Source organism: Pelobates fuscus, chromosome 9 (genome assembly GCF_036172605.1).
Source record: "Pelobates fuscus isolate aPelFus1 chromosome 9, aPelFus1.pri, whole genome shotgun sequence".
Classification (NCBI taxonomy): domain Eukaryota; kingdom Metazoa; phylum Chordata; class Amphibia; order Anura; family Pelobatidae; genus Pelobates; species Pelobates fuscus.
In genome coordinates, this window is record NC_086325.1 from 7,189,629 (window position 1) to 7,213,914 (window position 24,286).

At 44.9% G+C, this 24,286-nt stretch overlaps 1 protein-coding gene across 2 annotated transcripts in view; it reads right to left on the bottom strand.

Annotated features, from left to right (window-relative positions):
- CCDC9 (coiled-coil domain containing 9) overlaps window positions 1–22,958 on the bottom strand; it is a 40,066-nt gene extending 17,108 nt beyond the window's left edge. The window contains exons 1-13 of one of the 2 annotated variants that reach the window (XM_063431048.1): window positions 22,896–22,958; window positions 21,796–21,835; window positions 21,196–21,300; window positions 20,341–20,484; window positions 16,621–17,061; window positions 16,455–16,538; window positions 15,994–16,164; window positions 15,516–15,697; window positions 15,328–15,380; window positions 14,685–14,799; window positions 13,497–13,590; window positions 10,041–10,473; window positions 102–563 (exon numbers count right to left, since the gene is read on the bottom strand). In XM_063431048.1, the coding sequence (XP_063287118.1) occupies window positions 102–563; window positions 10,041–10,473; window positions 13,497–13,590; window positions 14,685–14,799; window positions 15,328–15,380; window positions 15,516–15,697; window positions 15,994–16,164; window positions 16,455–16,538; window positions 16,621–17,061; window positions 20,341–20,484; window positions 21,196–21,300; window positions 21,796–21,798 (2,287 nt within the window). In that variant the 5' untranslated portion in view covers window positions 21,799–21,835; window positions 22,896–22,958. Of the gene's footprint in view, window positions 1–101; window positions 564–10,040; window positions 10,474–13,496; window positions 13,591–14,684; window positions 14,800–15,327; window positions 15,381–15,515; window positions 15,698–15,993; window positions 16,168–16,454; window positions 16,539–16,620; window positions 17,062–20,340; window positions 20,485–21,195; window positions 21,301–21,795; window positions 21,836–22,895 lie in introns of both variants that reach the window. The other variant, XM_063431047.1, reaches the window with a different exon arrangement.
- Between the last annotated feature and the right edge of the window lie 1,328 nt (window positions 22,959–24,286).

The window sequence follows — 24,286 nt, forward strand, 5'->3', positions numbered from 1 at the left end:
TGCATACTGCAACCAGCAGAGTAAAATGCGAGCAGGTATACAGACTGAATACAGAATGCGTCAAACAGTGACGATTGTGATTGTACAGGAGATATATTTACCATTTGCTGTAGATTTCTCTGTATCTTCCGCGTAAGGAATTTGTGAAACCTCATCTGAAGGCACTTCCTCTGCGCACCTTTCAGGGGGCTTCACTTCCTCTGTGAAACTTTCATGGGGCTTCACTTCCTCTGCGCACCTTGCAGGGGGCTTCACTTCCTCTGTGCACCTTTCCGTGGGCTTCACTTCCTCTGCGCACCTTGCAGGGGGCTTCACTTCCTCTGTGCACCTTTCCGTGGGCTTCACTTCCTCTGTGCACCTTTCAGGGGGCTTTACTTCCTCTGTGCACCTTTCAGGGGGCTTTACTTCCTCTGAGAAACTTTCAGGGGGCTTCACTTCCTCTGCGCATTTTGCAGGGGGCCTCATTTCCTCTAGGTCTGCTTCCCCGTCATTTTTATTGGATTCCTGTGCCTCGTGCACCACCGATTCTGGACTAGTCTGTACGGCACTGCCTGCACCAGAATCTGGTGATTAGAAGCACACATGGATTTATAGCACATTTATCTTTATTTTACTTGCAAAGTGTCATCACACTGAAGGGAGTGAAACCGTCTAAAGCTGAGAAATTCAATCAGAATAATATAGGGAGTGCATTTTGTTAATGAATTCAAATAAAATGTAAGATAATTATTAAAATAATAATAATAATAATAATAATAATGTGCAATGTAAAAAAATCTGACATTTTATTTGTGCTGTGAAAATTGCAGGAAAGGGAAAAAGCTAACTTCAGTTCTTTAGAATTTAGACTACTTTCTCTAAGGAGAATATTTGTTTTTAATATTTAATATTCACTGACTTTCTTCTGCAGTTTCATCAAACACAGACGTAACAGACAAATTACAGTAAAATATTGTTTTTCTCAAACTAAATTTTACTTCGAATAATTCTTATATATTTTATAAAAGGTGTATTTTATTTGCACACTCAGCTCTCACCATAGAGGTCCATACTGACATATTGAATGTCAATGGAGAGCAGGAGAACCCTTTTACCGATGGTTCTCCTGCGATTGCTACTCAGTTCGGACACTCATGCTTTGGAGCCACTGGGGAGGATCACAAACTGCGCACAATTCGGTCCAATCTAGGTGGCGGTGACTGGTCTAACCCGCCCCCAGCGCTCACAGACAACCACTGCCATCCATTCGGCATTGATAACACAGAAGCGCAATTTCCTTATTATCAGCGTGTCTGTCAAACTGATCCTGAATACATCGACATGGTGCCATCTCAGTCCCAACCCCAGACCTTTCAAGTATTTGTGTTGGTGATGGTCCTGTGTTTTATGCCAGAGCAGCAGCTGTATATTGTGGATTATGTCATACCACGTGTTCCAACCCCACTGCCTCTAGCCAGGCCTTAAAAAGCCATAGTATGCTCACCAGGGGTGAATTTCTACTTGCCAGGCCTACATTTTCACTTGTCTATAGTAGACATTTTGAGCATTTATGCGTTCTATATAGTTTCACAATTTCTTCTTAAAGGAACACTCTGGGCACCATAACAACTGAATGGAATTACAGATGTTATGGTGCGAGGAGGTCTCTGGCACGTTCTTACCCAAAGGGGTTAAACCATTAACATTTTTTATTATGAATGGAGAGCTACTGATTGGCTTAAAGCGTCAGCTGACCGGCCCTGCTCGGCGGCACTCTGTGCTTCCTCAAACTGAATTAGAGTAACCACACACGGCGGAAGACAAGGCAACCAAGTACTGGAGCGGTTAAACCATTCACCAGCCCCAGGGACCGCTTGGCACCATAACAACTTTATTTCAATTAAGTTATATGATGTCCATGCATGTCCTTTAATTCTGCTCAGAATCGTTTTAATCTCACATTAAGGGTAAACTGTCCCTACTCCTCAAACTACCCCACCTATAAAACATGGATAGTTTTCTGTTATATGTTAAAGACTTAGCAAATGACATTACAATCCAGTTCCGTCCAAGGAACACAATAGATTATATTGCAATCACCCGATACTTTACATGCATATACGTCACTAATGTTACTTTATAAAAATTACTATAAGGCGAGAGCAATATTTTATTAGTGCAAAATAAATGATATATTAAAAGTGGATGATAATGTAATATATATATATAACAAAGAGAAATGTAATGAAATGGGATCATACTCATTTTCATGTATAAACTACATAATATAAATTGCAATATTAGATGGTGCAAAGATTATTATATTGTCCAAGATATTTAATTGCAACTATTAACAAGGATTTATTCTTATTTTAACTTTTTATAGCATGTTTACTCAGATTGAGCCTTCATAGCTTCCTTCAGAAAATCATGTTTGTTTTTATGTTACCTAGTTTAAAGTATTTTGTTTGTGAAAATAATGCACTGAATCTATATGATAGAATTTAAAGGGCTACTTAATCTTAGAGACTTTCCATCACACACAGCATGGGGTCACCCTGTGCTGCGAATGCTTTTATCTGATTTGCCGAGAGTGGCGATTGGCGCACATTCCTCTCCTTTGAGAAGCATTAGATTAGTCAGAGAAGAGGGTCGGCTATGTGACGGAATCCCCTCCGCCTCTGGATAAAAAAATTTAAAATGTATTTATTTTCCCATCTTAAAAGGGTGGCACAATTTAGAAAACTATTAAAAATATATTTTAACATTAGAATGTTCCTTTAATGCCAGTTGATCGTCTTGTAGATATGGCAATGTTTGCATGGTAGGCTTAAACACACCAGTAATGGCGGTCTTCTTAATGACCACTAGATGGCGCTCCCATTCCCACAACTGACAGACTGTTCTCTGACATTTAATGTCCCCAGACAGTGCATGAGGTCAAATGTCGTCTGATCCTTCCAGGGTGTTGGCTTCAATGCTGCTTTGGGACAATCGTTTAGAGGAGCACGGTGATACGTCTGTTTCTCATCCCCAGTGCTAATCTGTGACAATCATTGGATTGGACAAGACGAAGAGGAAACGAGGTACGTAAACACCCCCCTCCACATTTCATTTAAACATAAGTACCCACGAAACCAGTAGTGTTCGTAATAAAACCATTTTTATTCCGAGCGCTATAGTTTTTATTTAATAAAGCGGAAACTGTTTTAATATGTTCATTAGCTTTTACGTTTTCTGCTGCGCTGGGAGTGAAACACTCGTCTAGCACATTATTTGGTTAATACTGCTCTGCATCGTTTCAGTGAGCTCACATTTGGGAATATTTATGTGACAAAGCACTAATATTGGTTTCTGTCTCAGATTGGTGTCCATAACCCCAGAAACAGATGTTCTGGTTTATGGAGAAGGGCCCACATTGTGTGGTTAGGTTTCATTTTTCAATTCTGTGCAAAAAATTACAGCTTCTGGGGTCAGAATTAAAAAATTAAATAATGCAAAATACTTGGAACTCTAAAAACGACACTAAATACAAACCAAATGGAAATCCCTGGATACGGCTCTAAAAACGTTATAACAAATAAAAGTTACACAAACCAGTAGGACATCATGTCACAAAGTATTTTCTTTTAATAACATTTGACATCATCGTAGTCCCCCACCACTAGGAAAACAAACCTGGGAGCCACTTCAGAGTGCCGATGTGAAAGATTTCGCATAGTTCTACATTCTGGCATTTACAGCGGATATTTCTCCTTGTGGGGCTAGGAGTACCAGAATTTATTCTTAAAATATTTGTGCCACACATTACTTTATATTTATATAGATGGATTGTATGTGGCTTGTGTTTTATGCAAAGGAAATTATTTTTTCCTCTGTCTCACTGGTTCCTCTAATTAAACTAATTACTGTCACATTAAATCTCTAAAGTCATTAATATTAAAAGGATACTCTAAGCACCAAAACAAATTTAGCTCAAAGTTGTTTTGGTGCATAGTCCATGCTCCTGCAGTCTCATTGCTCCATTCCCTGCCATTCAGGAGTTAGATCACATGGTTTTATGTTCAAATCAGACAGCAGTGGGTTTACTTTAGACTTGGTATCTCCTGCTCTGTTAATTGACCTTTAAAAATCACACACGAGAGACTCCCGCGGGCAATCAAAGCAGGAATAAAGATTGAATCCACTCTGTAATAAGGAAGCCGTTCAGGAAGTGTGCAGGGAGGCTGTATGAGTCACAGACAGGGGAGGTGTGCAGGGAGGCTGTGAGAGTCACAGACAGGGGAGGTGTGCAGGGAGGCTGTGAGAGTCACAGACAGGGGAGGTGTGCAGGGAGGCTGTGAGAGTCACAGACAGGGGAGGTGTGCAGGGAGGCTGTGTGAGCCACAGACAGGGGAGGTGTGCAGGGAGGCTGTGTGAGCCGAGGTGTGCAGGGAGGCTGTGTGAGCCACAGACAGGGGAGGTGTGCAGGGAGGCTGTGAGAGTCACAGACAGGGGAGGTGTGCAGGGGGGCTGTGAGAGTCACAGACAGGGGAGGTGTGTAGGGGGGCTGTGAGAGTCACAGACAGGGGAGGTGTGTAGGGGGGCTGTGAGAGTCACAGACAGGGGAGGTGTGTAGGGGGGCTTTGAGAGTCACAGACAGGGGAGGTGTGCAGGGAGGCTGTGAGAGTCACAGACAGGGGAGGTGTGCAGGGAGGCTGTGAGAGTCACAGACAGGGAAGGTGTGAAGGGAGGCTGTGTGAGTCACAGACAGGGGAGGTGTGTAGGGGGGCTGTGAGAGTCACAGACAGGGGAGGTGTGTAGGGGGGCTGTGAGAGTCACAGACAGGGGAGGTGTGTAGGGGGGCTGTGAGAGTCACAGACAGGGGAGGTGTGTAGGGGGGCTGTGAGAGTCACAGACAGGGGAGGTGTGTAGGGGGGCTTTGAGAGTCACAGACAGGGGAGGTGTGCAGGGGGGCTGTGAGAGTCACAGACAGGGGAGGTGTGTAGGGGGGCTTTGAGAGTCACAGACAGGGGAGGTGTGCAGGGAGGCTGTGAGAGTCACAGACAGGGGAGGTGTGCAGGGAGGCTGTGAGAGTCACAGACAGGGAAGGTGTGAAGGGAGGCTGTGTGAGTCACAGACAGGGGAGGTGTGTAGGGGGGCTGTGAGAGTCACAGACAGGGGAGGTGTGTAGGGGGGCTGTGAGAGTCACAGACAGGGGAGGTGTGTAGGGGGGCTGTGAGAGTCACAGACAGGGGAGGTGTGTAGGGGGGCTGTGTGAGTCACAGACAGGGGAGGTGTGTAGGGGGGCTGTGAGAGTCACAGACAAGGGAGGTGTGCAGGGAGGCTGTGTGAGTCACAGACAGGGGAGGTGTGTAGGGGGGCTGTGAGAGTCACAGACAGGGGAGGTGTGTAGGGGGGCTGTAAGAGTCACAGACAGGGGAGGTGTGTAGGGGGGCTGTGAGAGTCACAGACAGGGGAGGTGTGTAGGGGGGCTGTAAGAGTCACAGACAGGGGAGGTGTGTAGGGGGGCTGTGTGAGTCACAGACAGGGGAGGTGTGCAGGGAGGCTGTGTGAGTCACAGACAGGGGAGGTGTGTAGGGGGGCTGTGAGAGTCACAGACAGGGGAGGTGTGTAGGGGGGCTGTGAGAGTCACAGACAGGGAAGGTGTGAAGGGAGGCTGTGTGAGTCACAGACAGGGGAGGTGTGTAGGGGGGCTGTGAGAGTCACAGACAGGGGAGGTGTGTAGGGGGGCTGTGAGAGTCACAGACAGGGGAGGTGTGTAGGGGGGCTGTGTGAGTCACAGACAGGGGAGGTGTGTAGGGGGGCTGTGAGAGTCACAGACAGGGGAGGTGTGTAGGGGGGCTGTGAGAGTCACAGACAAGGGAGGTGTGCAGGGAGGCTGTGTGAGTCACAGACAGGGGAGGTGTGTAGGGGGGCTGTGAGAGTCACAGACAGGGGAGGTGTGTAGGGGGGCTGTAAGAGTCACAGACAGGGGAGGTGTGTAGGGGGGCTGTGAGAGTCACAGACAGGGGAGGTGTGTAGGGGGGCTGTAAGAGTCACAGACAGGGGAGGTGTGTAGGGGGGCTGTGTGAGTCACAGACAGGGGAGGTGTGCAGGGAGGCTGTGTGAGTCACAGACAGGGGAGGTGTGTAGGGGGGCTGTGAGAGTCACAGACAGGGGAGGTGTGTAGGGGGGCTGTAAGAGTCACAGACAGGGGAGGTGTGTAGGGGGGCTGTGAGAGTCACAGACAGGGGAGGTGTGTAGGGGGGCTGTAAGAGTCACAGACAGGGGAGGTGTGTAGGGGGGCTGTGAGAGTCACAGACAGGGGAGGTGTGTAGGGGGGCTGTGAGAGTCAGACAGGGGAGGTGTGTAGGGGGGCTGTGAGAGTCACAGACAGGGGAGGTGCGGCAGGGAGACTGAGAGTCACAGACGGGGGTGTGTGTAGGGAGGCTGTGAGAGTCACAGACAAGGGATGTGTGTAGGGGGGGCTGTGAGAGTTATAGACAGGGGAGGTGTGTAGGGGGGGCTGTGAGAGTTACAGACAGGGGAGGTGTGTAGGGGGGGCTGTGAGAGTTACAGACAGGGAGGCGTGTAGGGAGGCTGTGAGAGCCACAGGCAGGGGAGGTGTGCAGGGAGGCTGTGAGAGTCACAGACAGGGGAGGTGTGTAGGGGGGGCTGTGAGAGTTACAGACAGGGGAGACGTGTAGGGAGGCTGTGAGAGCCACAGACAGGGGAGGTGTGCAGGGAGGCTGTGAGAGTCACAGACAGGGGAGGCGTGTAGGGGGGGCTGTCAGAGTCACAGACAGGGGAGGTGAAGCAGAGAATTGAGCAGACTCTATACACCAAAACCGCTTCATTAAGCCAAAGTTGTTTTATTGCTTAGATTGCACCTGTTATAATCCTCAACTTCCCTGCACATCAATGTCATATGTATTACTTTTTGACAAAAGGATATTGCTTCCAATAATTCTTTATTAAATTAAAAATAAAATTTAAATAAAGTAACATTTTTGGAATTTTGATTTATTACAAAAGGAAAAAAAAAAAATTCTCTTGAAAAAGTTATTTAATATTCAATGTAACAGTATCTGTATTTACATTATATTCCATTATTCAATAACAAAAATTTCATTTAAAAATACATGTCTATGTAAGGGTAAATCAGTAGGTGCCTCTTAATCTGAAGAGTCAATTGGGATTTCTTTTAAACAGAGTTCGTACAAAACCATTCAAACACCTTGCACCCTATAAATCCATACAATATACAGCAGAGCAGCTCAATTAATAGCTTAAAAAGTCTGGACGCAAGGGGGGGCGGGGCCTGACCGTTGGCGGGATCAGACGTGCTCCAGGGCCAAAACCTAACCAGCAACCCACACAGGTGAACAACCTGATCCCCAGTGACTGGGACACGCGGATATACCCCCCAAGACCGCATCTGGCACCAACGGCAATCCGACATGGGCCCGGAGTGTGCAGGAGCTTGAGCCGGGACGAGATGGCCGCTCTCCCGGGTCTCTGGCCGGCAAGTGGCCTCCCCTCACCCCCTCCCCCCTCTGGACCGGGGGGGGTTATCCCGGTCTGCATGGGCAGTCACTAATGCATCTACCTGGGCCTGGAGCAGCCACCCTGCAGTGGAATCCAGACTGAGCGACCCCCCCTTAAGATGGCCACCGAGTGCAAGCCATGTGCGCGACCTGCCGACATGACGGAGCAGATCGAAGAGGGGAGCAACCAGCCAGCTCACGCCCAGGTTGAGCTGCTTGGAAGGGACCTGCACCTGTGAGTTTCCAACCAGTGAGTTGGAAAAAGTACTCCCAGAAAATATTCTTCAGAAGTACTATGAACGGAAAGCTGAGGAAGACATCTGCAGCTTGTGCAGATCAGTTTGTCAGGTGTCCTTTAAGTTTTCCTGCACTTCTTGATCAAGATGTGGACAGATTTAGTTGCCCCAATCCCCACTGTAGAAAGGAAACATGCAAGAAATGCCAAAAGACATGGAAAGAACATGCAGGATTAACATGTGAGGAGCTGGCAGAGAGCGATGATGTTAAATACCGAACATCCGTTGAAGAGAAGATGACTGCTGCTCGAGTAAGAAAATGCCACATATGTTCCACAGGCCTTATTAAATCAGAAGGATGCAACAGGATTTCTTGCGGTTGTGGAGCCCTTATGTGTTGCCGCTGTCGAGCAACCATCAATTGTCATGAGCACTTCTGCCAGCACCCACACTCTCCTGGGGCACCTTGCCGAGAGTGCACACGATGCTCTTTTGACAGATCCATCACAAAATGATGAAAAGTGAATTCAGGATATCCAAAGAGAAGCTGAATGGGGGAAAAAAGGAGATGGTGGCATCAAAAGAATAGGTCCTCCAATCCAAGGGAGTTCACCCAAAGCTGCCAGGTTATAAATAAAAGGGAATCATGACGTCACACATGTCATGTGTCCTTAAGGGGTTAAATGAAGTACCAGAAGCAAGGCATCCTCAAAACTTGAACCACCCTGAAATCCGCCCATTCCCTATTTTACATCCTGCATTTCCGCTGCCCCCTGTCCAGCCCATGTACAATAACCTTCCTCTGAACATGGGAGCCAGACCTGCACAATATGTGCCTCCCCTCCCAACATACGCTTGTTTAAGCCTCTTAACAGATTTAGAGCCCCCCATGCCCATGCACTATGGACCACAACCACAATGTGAGTAGTGACTCGACTGGCATAGAGGTCAGAGGCATGTAGTCTTTTCAGATGGAATATGCAACCCAGGGTGACACATGCTGCCGTCTTCCACCAGTCGGATGAGCCCACAAGGAGTTTGGATGTTGTGTTTATTCACTGCTCCTAGCACAACTGTTTGGGTGTTTTGTTGGGATATTTGTGGGGTGCTAAATAATAAAAGTCTGGACGCAATACAGTACTTTATCAAAGCACTGTAAACACTGACGTAAAGTGAAATAATCAGGACAGAGCTGTAGCAACTGTACATGATATGAGTGTGTTTAGAAAATATAAAGTATCTGCTACCCAGCAATGTGGCCTTGTATAGGCTAGATCTTTAAAAAAGAAATATATATTTACACATATTATGGTCATTTAAATAAAAACTAAATTATATACAAAATGACAGCAATAATATCTATAAATCTTAGGAATGTTGCAATAAAAATAAACAATGATTTGTTTGGCAGATCAACACAATTCTAAAAAGTAAAATAAGAATATTGTAAAAAAAATTAAAAAAAAATGAAATAAAATGACATCAACACAAACAGCTCCCAGCCGCTCTGCAATGCGGTATAGCGCTCACAGCACCTTGCTTTACATTAATCACATTATTCTGGGTTTGGTGACAGGTGGGAAATGGTTTAATAGGAATAGCGGCTATATATCCAAACAAAGCGCTCGTGGAGTCTCTGTGGGGTGGTGCGCGCCGCTTTAATACAGTGATTTCCGTCGCCATCTGCTCCTGTTAAAGCCTGCTGGGTGTTTCAGGACGGGTAATTCTTCAGTCTTTGGGATGAGAAGGAATTAGACATAATGTATATAAAAATATATATTGATCAGTGGAGGAAAATGGGACGGAAGAAAAGGAGACTGAGAAAGAGTAAGACGGGTGGAGGAGAAGGTTGGATTATGAAAAAGAGCAGTGAGGCTAAAGAAAGGATACGAGTGTTTGGTATGAGTTCCGAAGGAAGATGGAAATGCACAATTACTTTATATAAAATACAATTGACACAATTTAAAACAAGCCTTTTACATGCGCTCTGCGGTTTGTGATTTTGGAATCGGCATGGTCCAACCACAAGCGTCAAAACAAAAACTACTGTGACTATTCGTATGAACAATAAATCCATAAATGGAGGGCTAGTAGTAGCTGCAGACACTAGATCTGCAGCTAGCGCAAGCTAACTTTTCACACAACCCCAAAGATAACATGCAAAGGAATCCATACACATTGTCTTTGGTGATATATCTGCTAAGTATTTGGCTAATTTGTAAGTATTCTTCGCTGGGTCCACATGCGTTTATACACCAAGTAACGCCATTATATAGAGCAGGTAAGGCTCACTGACCTGATGGAATATCGTTCTCCCAAGCTTTCATTAGGCCCAAGCCAGTTGTTGTCTGGGAAGGGCTGTCCTCATTACACAGCTGCTCCATCTCTTCCCCCCAGTCAGTCACAGCGATGTGACCTTCAGGGGAGAATGGGGTGGTGGGATTAGATTCCTGTAGAGATTCACTGGGTGGAGGCATTTTAAGTTTTGGGGTATCCTGGAGAGGAGAATGCCTCTGCTCCTTGGGTGCAGGTTGTGGGCTAACTGGGGAGGTACTGGCGTTCTCATCTTCAGACTCTTCTTCCTCCAAAGATTCATCCTCATTTTCATCTCCACTCGCATCTGTCCATTCACCATCATCTTCATCATCTCCTTCCACCAACTCTTGTTTCACTGCAGATGTGGCTGGTTTAGGAGGCTCCTCAACCTTTTTCTGTCTCTTCTGATTGTCCTAAAGCAAGGCGATCAACAGTCAGATTACTCTTATTTACCAACCAGTTTGTCTATATATAGATCTAACCCACTCCCTCTGATCCCATCCCTACCACCGGTTTCCATTACCCCCCTCTCTAACCCAATAAATACCCCCCACTTTCTCAACGTCCCTCTCTAACCCAATAAATACCCCCCACTTTGTCAATGTCCCTCTCTAACCCAATAAATACCCCCCACTTTGTCAACGTCCCTCTCTAACCCAATAAATACCCCCCACTTTGTCAACGTCCCTCTCTAACCCAATAAATACCCTCCCACTTTCTCAAGGTCCCTCTCTAACCCAATAAATCCCCCCCCCCACTTTCTCAACGTCCCTCTCTAACCCAATAAATATCCCCCCCCCCCCCAATTTCTCAATATCCCTCTCTAACCCAATAAATACCCCCCACTTTCTCAATGTCCCTCTCTAACCCAATAAATACCCCCCACTTTCTCAATGTCCCTCTCTAACCCAATAAATATCCCCCCCCCCCAATTTCTCAATATCCCTCTCTAACCCAATAAATACCCCCCACTTTCTCAATGTCCCTCTCTAACCCAATAAATACCCCCCACTTTCTCAATGTCCCTCTCTAACCCAATAAATATCCCCCCCCCCAATTTCTCAATATCCCTCTCTAACCCAATAAATACCCCCCACTTTCTCAATGTCCCTCTCTAACCCAATAAATACCCACCACTTTCTCAATATCCCTCTCTAACCCAAAACCCCCCACTTTCTCAATATCCCTCTCTAACCCAAAACCCCCCACTTTCTCAATATCCCTCTCTAACCCAATAAATACCCCCCCACTTTCTCAATATCCCTCTCTAACCCAATACCCCCCACTTTCTCAATGTCCCTCTCTAACCCAATAAATACCCCCCCCCCCCCACTTACTCAACATCCCTCTCTAACCCAATAAATACCCACCACTTTCTCAATATCCCTCTCTAACCCAAAACCCCCCACTTTCTCAATATCCCTCTCTAACCCAATACCCCCCACTTTCTCAATGTCCCTCTCTAACCCAATAAATACCCCCCCACTTTCTCAATATCCCTCTCTAACCCAATACCCCCCACTTTCTCAATGTCCCTCTCTAACCCAATAAATACCCCCCCACTTTCTCAATATCCCTCTCTAACCCAATACCCCCCACTTTCTCAATGTCCCTCTCTAACCCAATAAATACCCCCCCACTTTCTCAATATCCCTCTCTAACCCAATACCCCCCCACTTTCTCAATGTCCCTCTCTAACCCAATAAATACCCCCCCACTTTCTCAATATCCCTCTCTAACCCAATACCCCCCACTTTCTCAATGTCCCTCTCTAACCCAATAAATACCCCCCCACTTTCTCAATATCCCTCTCTAACCCAATACCCCCCACTTTCTCAATGTCCCTCTCTAACCCAATAAATACCCCCCCACTTTCTCAATATCCCTCTCTAACCCAATACCCCCCACTTTCTCAATGTCCCTCTCTAACCCAATAAATACCCCCCCACTTTCTCAATATCCCTCTCTAACCCAATACCCCCCACTTTCTCAATGTCCCTCTCAAACCCAATAAATACCCACCACTTTCTCAATATCCCTCTCTAACCCAATAAATACCCACCACTTTCTCAATATCCCTCTCTAACCCAAAACCCCCCACTTTCTCAATATCCCTCTCTAACCCAATACCCCCCACTTTCTCAATGTCCCTCTCTAACCCAATAAATACCCCCCCCCCCACTTACTCAACATCCCTCTCTAACCCAATACCCCCCACTTTCTCAATGTCCCTCTCTAACCCAATAAATACCCCCCCACTTTCTCAATATCCCTCTCTAACCCAATACCCCCCACTTTCTCAATGTCCCTCTCTAACCCAATAAATACCCCCCCACTTTCTCAATATCCCTCTCTAACCCAATACCCCCCACTTTCTCAATGTCCCTCTCTAACCCAATAAATACCCCCCCACTTTCTCAATATCCCTCTCTAACCCAATACCCCCCACTTTCTCAATGTCCCTCTCTAACCCAATAAATACCCCCCCACTTTCTCAATATCCCTCTCTAACCCAATACCCCCCCACTTTCTCAATGTCCCTCTCTAACCCAATAAATACCCCCCCACTTTCTCAATATCCCTCTCTAACCCAATACCCCCCACTTTCTCAATGTCCCTCTCTAACCCAATAAATACCCCCCCACTTTCTCAATATCCCTCTCTAACCCAATACCCCCCACTTTCTCAATGTCCCTCTCTAACCCAATAAATACCCCCCCACTTTCTCAATATCCCTCTCTAACCCAATACCCCCCACTTTCTCAATGTCCCTCTCTAACCCAATAAATACCCCCCCACTTTCTCAATATCCCTCTCTAACCCAATAAATACCCCCCCACTTTCTCAATATCCCTCTCTAACCCAATACCCCCCCACTTTCTCAATGTCCCTCTCAAACCCAATAAATACCCACCACTTTCTCAATATCCCTCTCTAACCCAATAAATACCCACCACTTTCTCAATATCCCTCTCTAACCCAATACCCCCCCCCCCCACTTTCTCAATATCCCTCTCTAACCCAATACCCCCCACTTTCTCAATGTCCCTCTCTAACCCAATAAATACCCCCCCACTTTCTCAATATCCCTCTCTAACCCAATACCCCCCCACTTTCTCAATGTCCCTCTCAAACCCAATAAATACCCACCACTTTCTCAATATCCCTCTCTAACCCAATAAATACCCACCACTTTCTCAATATCCCTCTCTAACCCAATACCCCCCCCCCCCCCCACTTTCTCAATATCCCTCTCTAACCCAAAACCCCCCACTTTCTCAATATCCCTCTCTAACTCAATAAATACCCACCACTTTCTCAATGTCCCTCTCTAACCCAATAAATACCCCCCACTTTCTCAATGTGGCTCTCTAACCCAATAAATACCCCCCCCCCCACTTTCTCAATATCCCTCTCTAACCCAATAAATACCCACCACTTTCTCTACACATGTTTCTTTTTCCTCCCTCTTTGCAGTCACCTCCTTTTCTGTCAAGTCCTCTGGCTTCTCCCAGCGACTGTCATGTTGGCTGTTAGAAAGATAAGAAAAATAAAGGTCATGCTGGTTAATCAGAATCCCGAGCAGTACTATACAATATCAGTTTTAGACATGATTTTCTATAAATAAATATTAACCATCCATGCCAGACCAAAAAAAAAAAAAAACACCCCGCAAATATCCCCATGAAAATAGTTTACGTTTTTAAAGTTGGCTAAACTAAATAATCTTTAGTTCGAGGTCTTAATCCCGATGTTCCCCATGGTAAGGGCTAAAAGTTTTGGTGTAAATAGGAAGTTGGGAGCAGGCTTCTAACGGTCTTATGTTCCTTTTCCTCGTTTATGTTTGAAGTAAATGGGAGAAAAACGTATCCCCTGTATACAACAGTAATAGTCGTTATTAGAAGGGAAGGGACACTGGGAGCAAGGTGGGGCATTATCCCAAATTATTGTGCGCCCAAACCTTTAATAAACTAACAAACCATGCCACAACACTTCAATTTATATTACAGTTCCAATTATCCTATGTGATGAGTGGAACTGCTCGCAGGGGTTAAACTACTTCTCCCGTAAAACCCAGATCAGTCCCCACCGCACAGAATGAGACTCTCCTGATTGGATCGGTGAATGGTGTGGGAAGGGTCTTCAAAACAGGGAACGTCAGGGTAATGTTTCTATTTTCAATGCATTGCGGCATAAAATACGGCCACTCTAAACACTCTGTGACCAAGGGATGGAAAGTCTCCAACACACAATCAGTAGGGTTTATTTTCACCTCTGCATACATCAGAAAAATCAATGCTTAGAAAGTAGTAGCCTATTTTATCAGTGAACCTTGAGAGTCTTCGTTTGTATATTTTGCGAAGCTTTCGAGGAGTGTTGTGGAATAAAATCTGGAATAACGGCTGTGTGTATATAAGGAGCAGTTTTTAAAAAGGTTGTATGATTTACAAATGAAAGTAGACTATTTTTGTCATAAGTTACGTAAATACTGCACACGTAATATAAAGCTTTAAGTTAAAAGGAACAAAATTGCAAAGTATCACTGGATAGAGAACATTCATAATAAGCTATAGTCAAACGGATACAAGAACGCGTTCTGAAATTCTAACCAGCTCCAACATACTTGTAAGGTTTGCTGCGTTCTGTGCCGTGTCTCCGATCCTTTTTCTGTTTATACACAGAAATACTTTCTGATAGAATTTCCCCCACAGTGTGTGGTTTAGGAGTTCCTCGCTTCCCTTTCCGGTGAAAAAACAAAACATTAAAATCGTAAAAATTGCATTCCTTTCATGCGTTAAAAGGGACAGTCCCATGTAGGAGCAGTGACATGTTTAATGGGTTAAAGGGACAGTCCCATGTAGGAGCACAGTGACCTAATGACAGGGACATATTTAATGGGTTAAAGGGACAGTCCCATGTAGGAGCAAAGTGACCTAATGACGGCGACATGTTTAATGGGTTAAAGGGACAGTCCCATGTAGGAGCAAAGTGACCTAATGACAGCGACATGTTTAATGGGTTAAAGGAACAGTCCCATGTAGGAGCACAGTGACATGTTTAATGGGTTAAAGGGACAGCCCCATGTAGGAGCAAAGTGACCTAATGACAGCGACATGTTTAATGGGTTAAAGGGACAGCCCCATGTAGGAGCAAAGTGTCCTAATGACAGTGACATGTTTAATGGGTTAAAGGGACAGTCCCATGTAGGAGCAAAGTGACCTAGTTATAGTACCATTTGCTTTGATAAATCTAGGAATTAAACTCACCTCGTCTGCTCAAAGGATCATCTTCAATATGTACGGTTGCATCATCTTTAAACCTATCACCGAAAACAAGATGGATTAATAAAACAAAATCACTCACATATATACATACATAGAAGGAAAAAAAGAAAATTGAGGAAATCCTTTCCCCCAATTTTTTCTGTTGTGAAAATAAAAATCTTCTCACTCACATGGATTCATTTTTTTCCGCATCCCACTCTCGCCTCCATTGGCCTTTTTGGTTGCGATGTCGCTCCAGCCGCTCCTGGTCAATCTGCTCCCGCTCTTTTTTCCACCTCATATATTCTGCCCGTTCCCTTCCGGTCATGGACATTGTCATATCCACCTGATTCCTTCCCGCTGGTCGACGAACCTGTGCAGCAGATACACGTGTCAAGCAAGGACTACAGAAATGTGTCTTCCCACAAGGATAAACACAGATATACGGATATGAATGGCCGCTGCATAAATACAAATCACTCTACAGATTGAAATGAGAAGAAACATGACTGGAAGGACACAAACCAGTGACATCACCAATAGCCCCATCTGGAAAGACGGCTTGATTTACCCATAGGCAAACAGGGGAATTATTAGAGGACAATACAATTCGCAGCCAATAGCTTCCATTCATGGTTAAACTCTGCATTACATTCCTCAAACACTCACATGACTCTCCTGCTCTCGGTCAAGGCCAGTTTTGACCTTTTCAAAATCATGTCCTCCCCAGTTCCGCACATGTCTCCTACTACCCTCCTTCCGGTCAACATCTGCAACAGGCCCAGTCCTTCGGGGGTCATCAAGGAAGTTCCGGATAGGATTTTTCTCTCTCGCTCCATCCTGCTAGAGAAGGGTATTAATGAGAATCGAGATTTAGATGTTAGTGTGGGTAAAAATGGCAATGTTTTACATTGAAGGGTTAAATTGCCACTGCACACAGAGCACTTTGTTGAAATGAAGTGGTCGGATTTCCTTTAGTGGTCTTTTAAGGCATCCAGCAGGATTTAAAGCAGAAATCATATTTATCCATCACTTGGCCCATCACTTGGGACTTATTGGAGTCAAAAAACGTCTGACAATGTTTTCCTTTGAAAGAGGATTAACACTAAACAATATAAATATCCGCTTACCCTCTGGCTTCTCTCGTATTCTGCAATCTGTTCCATTTCTTCGTTCATCTTTTCTATATTTTGTCTTCTCTTTTCTTCCCACTCCTGAAAAGAATACCCAACATAGAGAGGGTAAGAATAAATAAACAACCAGAAACAAGTCTGAAATTGTTTACAGATATTGTACCTTGACTTTTCTGTCGGGCCCAGGTGCATCTACAACCGCAGTATGCACCCCACCTCTGCCTGGAGTCCCACCACCTCTTGCAGGAGTCCCACCACCTCTCCCAGGACCTCTTCCACCACGGTCTCCACAAGCAGCTCCTCCTCTAGGAGAGGAAGTCCACCTATCTCCAGATGAGCCATCTGTGTTCCCTCTTGAACTTTTCCAATGCAACTCAGCTCCATATTCTCGTTTAAGTCCATCGGACCCTTGGCTCCTCCGGCTTCTTGTAGGCCTTGTTGATGAAGGGCTGGTATTGCCCTCATCTTGGTGAGAGTCTTCAGTCTGGGCATTTGAAGGGGACCGACCTGATAAGCCTGATCTACCACTTTTCCTATGAGTGGGACTTCTTGGAGAATCTTGTGTTTGTTTTGGTGATCTTCCTTCATTTACAACCCGCTTTTCCTGTAGAAAACAAACATGAATTTAACCCTAAAAACTGCTGAACAGAAACGGTTAAGGATTCACAGAAGTAACCTGGAAACCTAGTAACCTAGAAACAAGCATGTTTAGTAAAAAAAAAGTACTCTAAACCCACTCAAAGGGATTATATATTATAAGGAATACAAAAGCTGTATTCCTTACACTCGATTTCCCTCTGTGAGAGTTTTAAAAGGATTTTAAAAATTCTAGCATCGATCTCCCTCGGCGCTCCACCTCCAACTGGTGAGAACATTAGTCCCTCACCATATAAAAAGCATTAATGGAGAGAGTGAGGACATCCAGCGTCAGTCACCTAGCAAGCCTAGAGGTAGTCATAGTCCTGCAAGGTAATCATTGTAGTTTCTCTAAACCTGCAATGATTTACATTGCAGGACTAAGAGGGACAGGGACACTGCACCCAGACCATTCAATGAGCTGGATTGGTCTGGGTGACTATACAGGTGATACTAGAAAAATTAGAATATCGTGCAAAAATTCATTTATTTCAGTAATGCAACGTAAAAGGGGAAACTAATATACGATATAGATGCATTGCATGCAAAGCAAGATAGTTCAAGCCGTGATTTGTCAGAAGTGCGATGATTATGGCTTACAGCTCATGAAAACCCCAAATCCACAATCTCAGTAAGTTAGAATACTGTGAAAAGGTGCAATATTCTAGGCTCACAGCTAAGTAAGCCATAACACCTTTAAAGGGTTTCTGAGCCTTTAAATAGTCTCTTAGTCTGGTTCAGTAGGAATCACAGTCATGGGGGAAGACTGCTGACCTGACAGTTGTGCAGAAAACCATCATTGACACCCTCCATAAGGAGGGAAAGCCTCAAAAGGTAATTGGGAAGGAAGTTGGATGTTCCCAAAGTGCTGTATTAAAGCACATTAAAATCAAACAGTGTACATTCACCTGTGTGTAGATAGCAAACACACTTAGTGGGTATTGGGTGAAACAAACACACAAATTACCCTTAATTAACTGTATTGTAGATAAAGGATTCCTCTTATATCCTCAAGGCAATAACAACAAAACACCAAAAAAATGGCAATCTACAATACAGAAATAATAGAGAAGGACATAGCGCAATACTGTTGCAAAATACTATAATTGTGGTTTAAATGATTGCACTCACAAAAACAGTTTGATTGAAGGACATAGCGCAATACTGTTGCAAAATACTATAATTGTGGTTTAAATGATTGCACTCACAAAAACAGTTTGATTGAAGGCACATCAAATATACTGCTGTGAAGAATTCAGGACTTGTGGACCATCAGAATCATGCATAGGAAGAAAGAAAATAATAGTGCAGAGTATCCAAGTAAAAAAGACACTTTATTCACAAATGCACTTACAGAATTGCAGTGTCAAGTAGGCACATCAAGGTTCAGATGGAATGGCATATCCCAGTGGAAAAATCCAGAGGAGCAAAAAAAACCAGATGCATAAATTAAATATAATCAACAATAAAATAAAACGTATTAAAACAAGAAAAAGTTTTATGCCTGCATTTGGAGGACTTCTTATTTGATGCCCCTGAGGAAGTTCTTTTATGAACGAAACACGTAGGGCTTTCCTTTAGTGCTAGAGTTTCTTGTTTTAATACGTTTTATTTTATTGTTGATTTTATTTAATTTATGCATCTGGTTTTTTTGCTCCTCTGGATTTTTCCACTGGGATATGCCATTCCATCTGAACCTTGATGTGCCTACTTGACACTGCAATTCTGTAAGTGCATTTGTGAATAAAGTGTGTCTTTTTTACTTGGATACTCTGCACTATTATTTATTTCTTTCTTCCTATGCATGATTCTGATGGTCCACAAGTCCTGAATTCTTCACAGCAGTATATTTGATGTGCCTTCAATCAAACTGTTTTTGTGAGTGCAATCATTTAAACCACAATTATAGTATTTTGCAACAGTATTGCGCTATGTCCTTCTCTATTATTTCTGTATTGTAGATTGCCTTTTTTTGGTGTTTTGTTATTAAAGCACATTAATAGAAAGTTATGTGGAAGGGAAAAGTGTGGAAGAAACCAGCAGCAGGGATGACCGCAGCCTGGAGAGGATTGTCAGGAAAAGGGCATTCAAAAGTGTTGGGTACATTCACAAGGAGTGGACTGAGGCTGGAGTCAGTGCATCAAGAGCCACCACACACAGACGGATCCTGGACATGGGCTTCAGATGTCGTATTCCTCTTGTCAAGCCGCTCCTGAACAAACAACGTCAGAAGTGTCTTACCTGGGCTAAAGAAAAACAGACCTGGTCTGTTTTCTGATGTGAGCAACTTTTGCATCTCATTTGGAAACCAAGGACCCAGAGTCTGGTGGAAGAATGGAGAGGCACACATTGCAAGATGCTTGAAGTCCACTGTGAAGTTTCCACAGTCTGTGTTGATTTGGGGAGCCATGTCATCTGCTGGTGTTGGTCCACTGTGCTTCATTAGGTCCAGGGTCAACGCAGCCATCTACCAGGAGATTTTGGGGCACTTCATGCTTCCTTCCGCAGACTAGCTTTATGGGGATGCTGACTTAATTTTCCAGCAGGACTTGGCACCTGCCCACACTGCCAAAAGCACCAAAGCCTGGTTCAGTGACCGTGGGATTACTGTGCTTGATTGGCCAGCAAACTCGCCTGACCTGAACCCCATAGAGAATCTATGGGGCATTGCCAAGAGAAAGATGAGAGACATGAGACCGAACAATGGAGAAGAGCTGAAGGCCGCTATTGAAGCATCCTGGTCTTCCATAACACCTCAGCAGTGCCACAGGCTGATAGCTTCCATGCCACGCCGCATTGAGGCAGTAATTGCTGCAAAAGGGCCCAAACCAAGTACTGAGTCCATATGCATGCTTATACTTTTCAGAGGTCCGATGTTGTTCTATGTACACTCCTTGTTTTATTGATTGCATGTAATATTCTAATTTACGGAGATTGTGGATTTAGGGTTTTCATGAGCTGTAAGCCATAATCATTGCACTTATGACAAAGCACGGCTTGAACTATCTTGCTTTGCATGTAATGTGTCTCTCATATTACTTTCCCCTTTTACATTGCATTACTGTAATAAATTAACTTTTGCACGATATTCTAATTTTTCGAGTATCACCTGTAGTGTCCCTTTAATACAATCCTGGTTCCTTGGGCATGAACGGTATCCGTGGATGTAACAGTACAGGAAGTCTTACACTAAACCCCAGTCCCTCAGCTTGGGACATCACATGCATTTATTGAAAGGAGTTCTTACCCCGGCATTTACATCAAGAGTGATTGAGAAGTTTTCTTTTTCTTTCCTGGCCTTGTCGGGCTCAGCGTCCGTATTCTTCCCCTTTCGCGGTGTGGTGACTGCAATTCCCTCTTGCTCTGCTCTCCTTCTGTCCTCCTCAATCAACTGTGATTTAAAGACAAGCACATGGTAAACAGATACATCAAAACAAAGGATGCTGGTATCCAACAAGCACAGCTCTATGGGGGACTAATGCAACGGAGCACACACATTTTATCCAGTGTGCCAGTGATGGTAAACACTTCCCAACACGATTAACTAGTTTAAAGCCTGGCCAGGTATCACAGAAAATGTAGCCTATAGTCTAAAAAGGTTTACTCAGCACCGCTGGAGTCTGTATTTGCAGGTTTCGCATTGAAATGCTGCACATTCCAGAGGTTGTTAACCCTTTAGCTACTAGAGGTAACTCCACTTCCAGCAGGATCATTAGCCAACCAAGAAGTCAAGTCAATTATATGCATGTGCCAGACTGCCAATGGCATCTGCACCCCCTACCCCATTCTGTGCCACCCCTATCTAGGCCTCAGTCTGTCCTCCCTGCCCTCTGCCACCTCCAGCAAGAGGATGTGACTAACTCAGGGAAATAGGGCTACAGGGCTTTGACTCAGCAGAGATGGAACGGATGGGAGTTTTACCATTTATTTGGGGTGGGGTGAGGGGGGGGCGGACCACCTCAGAAAGTGCTACTTTTGGTGGAGTTACCCATTAAAGCATCATGAAGTGTCAAATTCAGCAATGACTGATCTAAATATAATTAAATCAGCTCAAAATCCACCCACTACATACTGATATCCGCGCACGGGTTAGAGTACATACCTTGTGCCTCTGGACCAAAGCTTCATTCTTCTTCCGTAAAGCTTCAATCTTACGGTCCAGCTCTGCATCCTTCTCCTCCTTCGATTTTATGTCTACTATAGAAGCCTAGGGACAATAGAACACAAAGCCTATAACTATATATCACAATAACCGGAACCGGTATTTAGAACATCCAGGTGAGAGGTATAGTATTTTAAAATCCATCAATTATTTAAAAAGAAAAAATGTTCAATTCTTTACTGAAGGCCAAAATCGAGGGGTATTTGCAATTACAGAAAACAATGCAGTCAGGAGTTTTTAAACTCCCAATCAGTACAAAAAAAAAAAAATAATAATAAAATAAATATCTTCTTAAAAGGAAAAATTGAAATTAAAATGCAGAAGCAGTACGATGGTCGCTACCAGATCTCCGGATATGAAACAGTCAAATAAAGGGAGAAAACTCTGCAAAACTTCAGAAGTGTTAAAATAAAAAAAATAAAGAAATAAAAAGTAATTTTTTAAACTTTGACAGGACAGATTCGCCATCACATTTATTTATATTGTTTAATTTAACTGACCTCCCTAGAAATAGATTTATATATAAACAGTCGCATTTACCATATTCGATGCTGTTCAATTCAACTAGGAACCAGTTTTCCTGTGAAAAAATAAAATATAAAATCAGACAAATACCAATAATACAAGGTTTTGGTTACTATAATTGCCGCAAGTAGAAAACTGAATTACAAAATTCTGGCTAAAATAACTGAACCGACTTTCCCCCCAAATGTTGCACATTGGTTTTTACCATACTACACGTCACAAATACGCCCCCAGCCCGGTGTCCTCCCGATCGCCCCCAGCCCGGTGTCCTCCCGATCGCCCCCAGCCCGGTGTCCTCCCGATCGCCCCCAGCCCGGTGTCCTCCCGATCGCCCCCAGCCCGGTGTCCTCCCGATCGCCCCCAGCCCGGTGTCCTCCCGATCGCCCCCAGCCCGGTGTCCTCCCGATCGCCCCCAGCCCGGTGTCCTCCCGATCGCCCCCAGCCCGGTGTCCTCCCGATCGCCCCCAGCCCGGTGTCCTCCCGATCGCCCCCAGCCCGGTGTCCTCCCGATCGCCCCCAGCCCGGTGTCCTCCCGATCGCCCCCAGCCCGGTGTCCTCCCGATCGCCCCCAGCCCAGTGTCCCCCTCGCCCCCAGCCCGGTGTCCCTCTCGCCCCCAGCCCGGTGTCCCTCTCGCCCCCAGCCCGGTGTCCCTCTCTACCCCAGCCCGGTGTCCCTCTCTACCCCAGCCCGGTGTCCCTCTCTACCCCAGCCCGGTGTCCCTCTCTACCCCAGCCCAGTGTCCCTCTCTACCCCAGCCCAGTGTCCCTCTCTACCCCAGCCCGGTGTCCCCCTCTACCCCAGCCCGGTGTCCCTCTCTACCCCAGCCCGGTGTCCCTCTCTACCCCAGCCCGGTGTCCCCCTCGCCCCCAGCCCGGTGTCCCCCTCGCCCCCAGGCCGGTGCCCCCCTCGCTCCCAGCCCGGTGTCCCCCTCGCTCCCAGCCCGGTGTCCCCCTCGCCCCCAGCCCGGTGCCCCCCTCGCTCCCAGCCCGGTGTCCCCCTCGTTCCCAGCCCGGTGTCCCCCTCGCCCCCAGCCCGGTGTCCCCCTCGCCCCCAGCCCGGTGTCCCCCTCGCTCCCAGCCCGGTGTCCCCCCGGAAGCGGCTGTCGGTCTCTCACCGCTCACTCCTCGCTCTGCCGGTGACCCCGACTTCCGTTAAGATATAACCCGCGTCTTCCTGCACAGACCCCGCCCCATTCATTGCGTCACACCCTACCCGCTCGGCATTGGTCGCTGCCGGCTTTGGACTCGCTCCTCAGCCGTGAGTGGCTGAAACGACAAAACCCCGCCCTCATTTGGGCAGCACGAGGGAGACCGCCGCCATGATTAGACTGGGCAGAGAGTGGGCGGGGCCAACCTGGTCAGCCAATCACAGCCGCCATGATTAGACTGGGCAGAGAGTGGGCGGGGCCAACGGGGTCAGCCAATCAGTGCAGTCCATGGAAACAGACCAATAGGGCAACAGGGAGTCAGGATGCTTTCTGTCCACCAGTGTCTCAATGAAACCAATAAACTTATATTATAACTATTAATAATAATAAATAATACAACAAAACCAATAAATAATATAATAATAACAAAAATAATAATAAATAATACAATGAAACCAATAAATAATATAATAATAACAATAATAATATAATAATAATATAATAATACAATGAAACCAATAAATAACAAAATAATAACAACAATAATAATATAATATAATAATAATATAATATAATAATAATATAATAATAATAAATAAATAATAATAATATAACTAATAATATAATAATAATAATAATAATAATGGATAATAATAAATAACTCCCACCCTACCTGAACACAATGCTTTCCCCGGCTGTTCCCACTTCCTATAACCTCCGATCCAGTACAAACACTTTACTTAGTCTACCTCAATACAAAAAGAAAGCAGCCCGATCCTCCTCCTCCTACAGAGTACCGCAATTGTGGAACGACCTCCCGCACAATTTAAAATCTTCCCTAAGCCTAAACCTCAAAACAGAATGCACCTGTCATGGTTGATTATATATTTCCTACCTGATCTATGTTAAAATTTGTATTTATTGTGTATTAATATTGTTTTTGTATTTTATTGTACCCTAATGTAACAATGCAATGATTTGTGGACCCAGGACATACTTGAAAACGAGAGAAATCTCAATGTATCTTTCATGGTAAAATATTTTATAAATAAATAAATAATATAATAATAATAATAATAATAATAATAAAATGAAATCCATAAACACTGAGCATGTTTGGGGTTCCCTCCTGGCACCTTTTCTGCCTCTCACATAAAACAGAAAATTACATTTTGTTTAATTTGTACAAAGTCTTCTCAAGGTGATACTGAAAACATAATGAAACCAATAAACGAACAAATAATATAATGAAAACCAATAAACAAACACATACAATGAAACTAATAATGAAATAAAAATAGAATGAAATCCTCAAAACACTCAGTAGTAAAGGAGGGGATTGTAAAATAGAAATTATA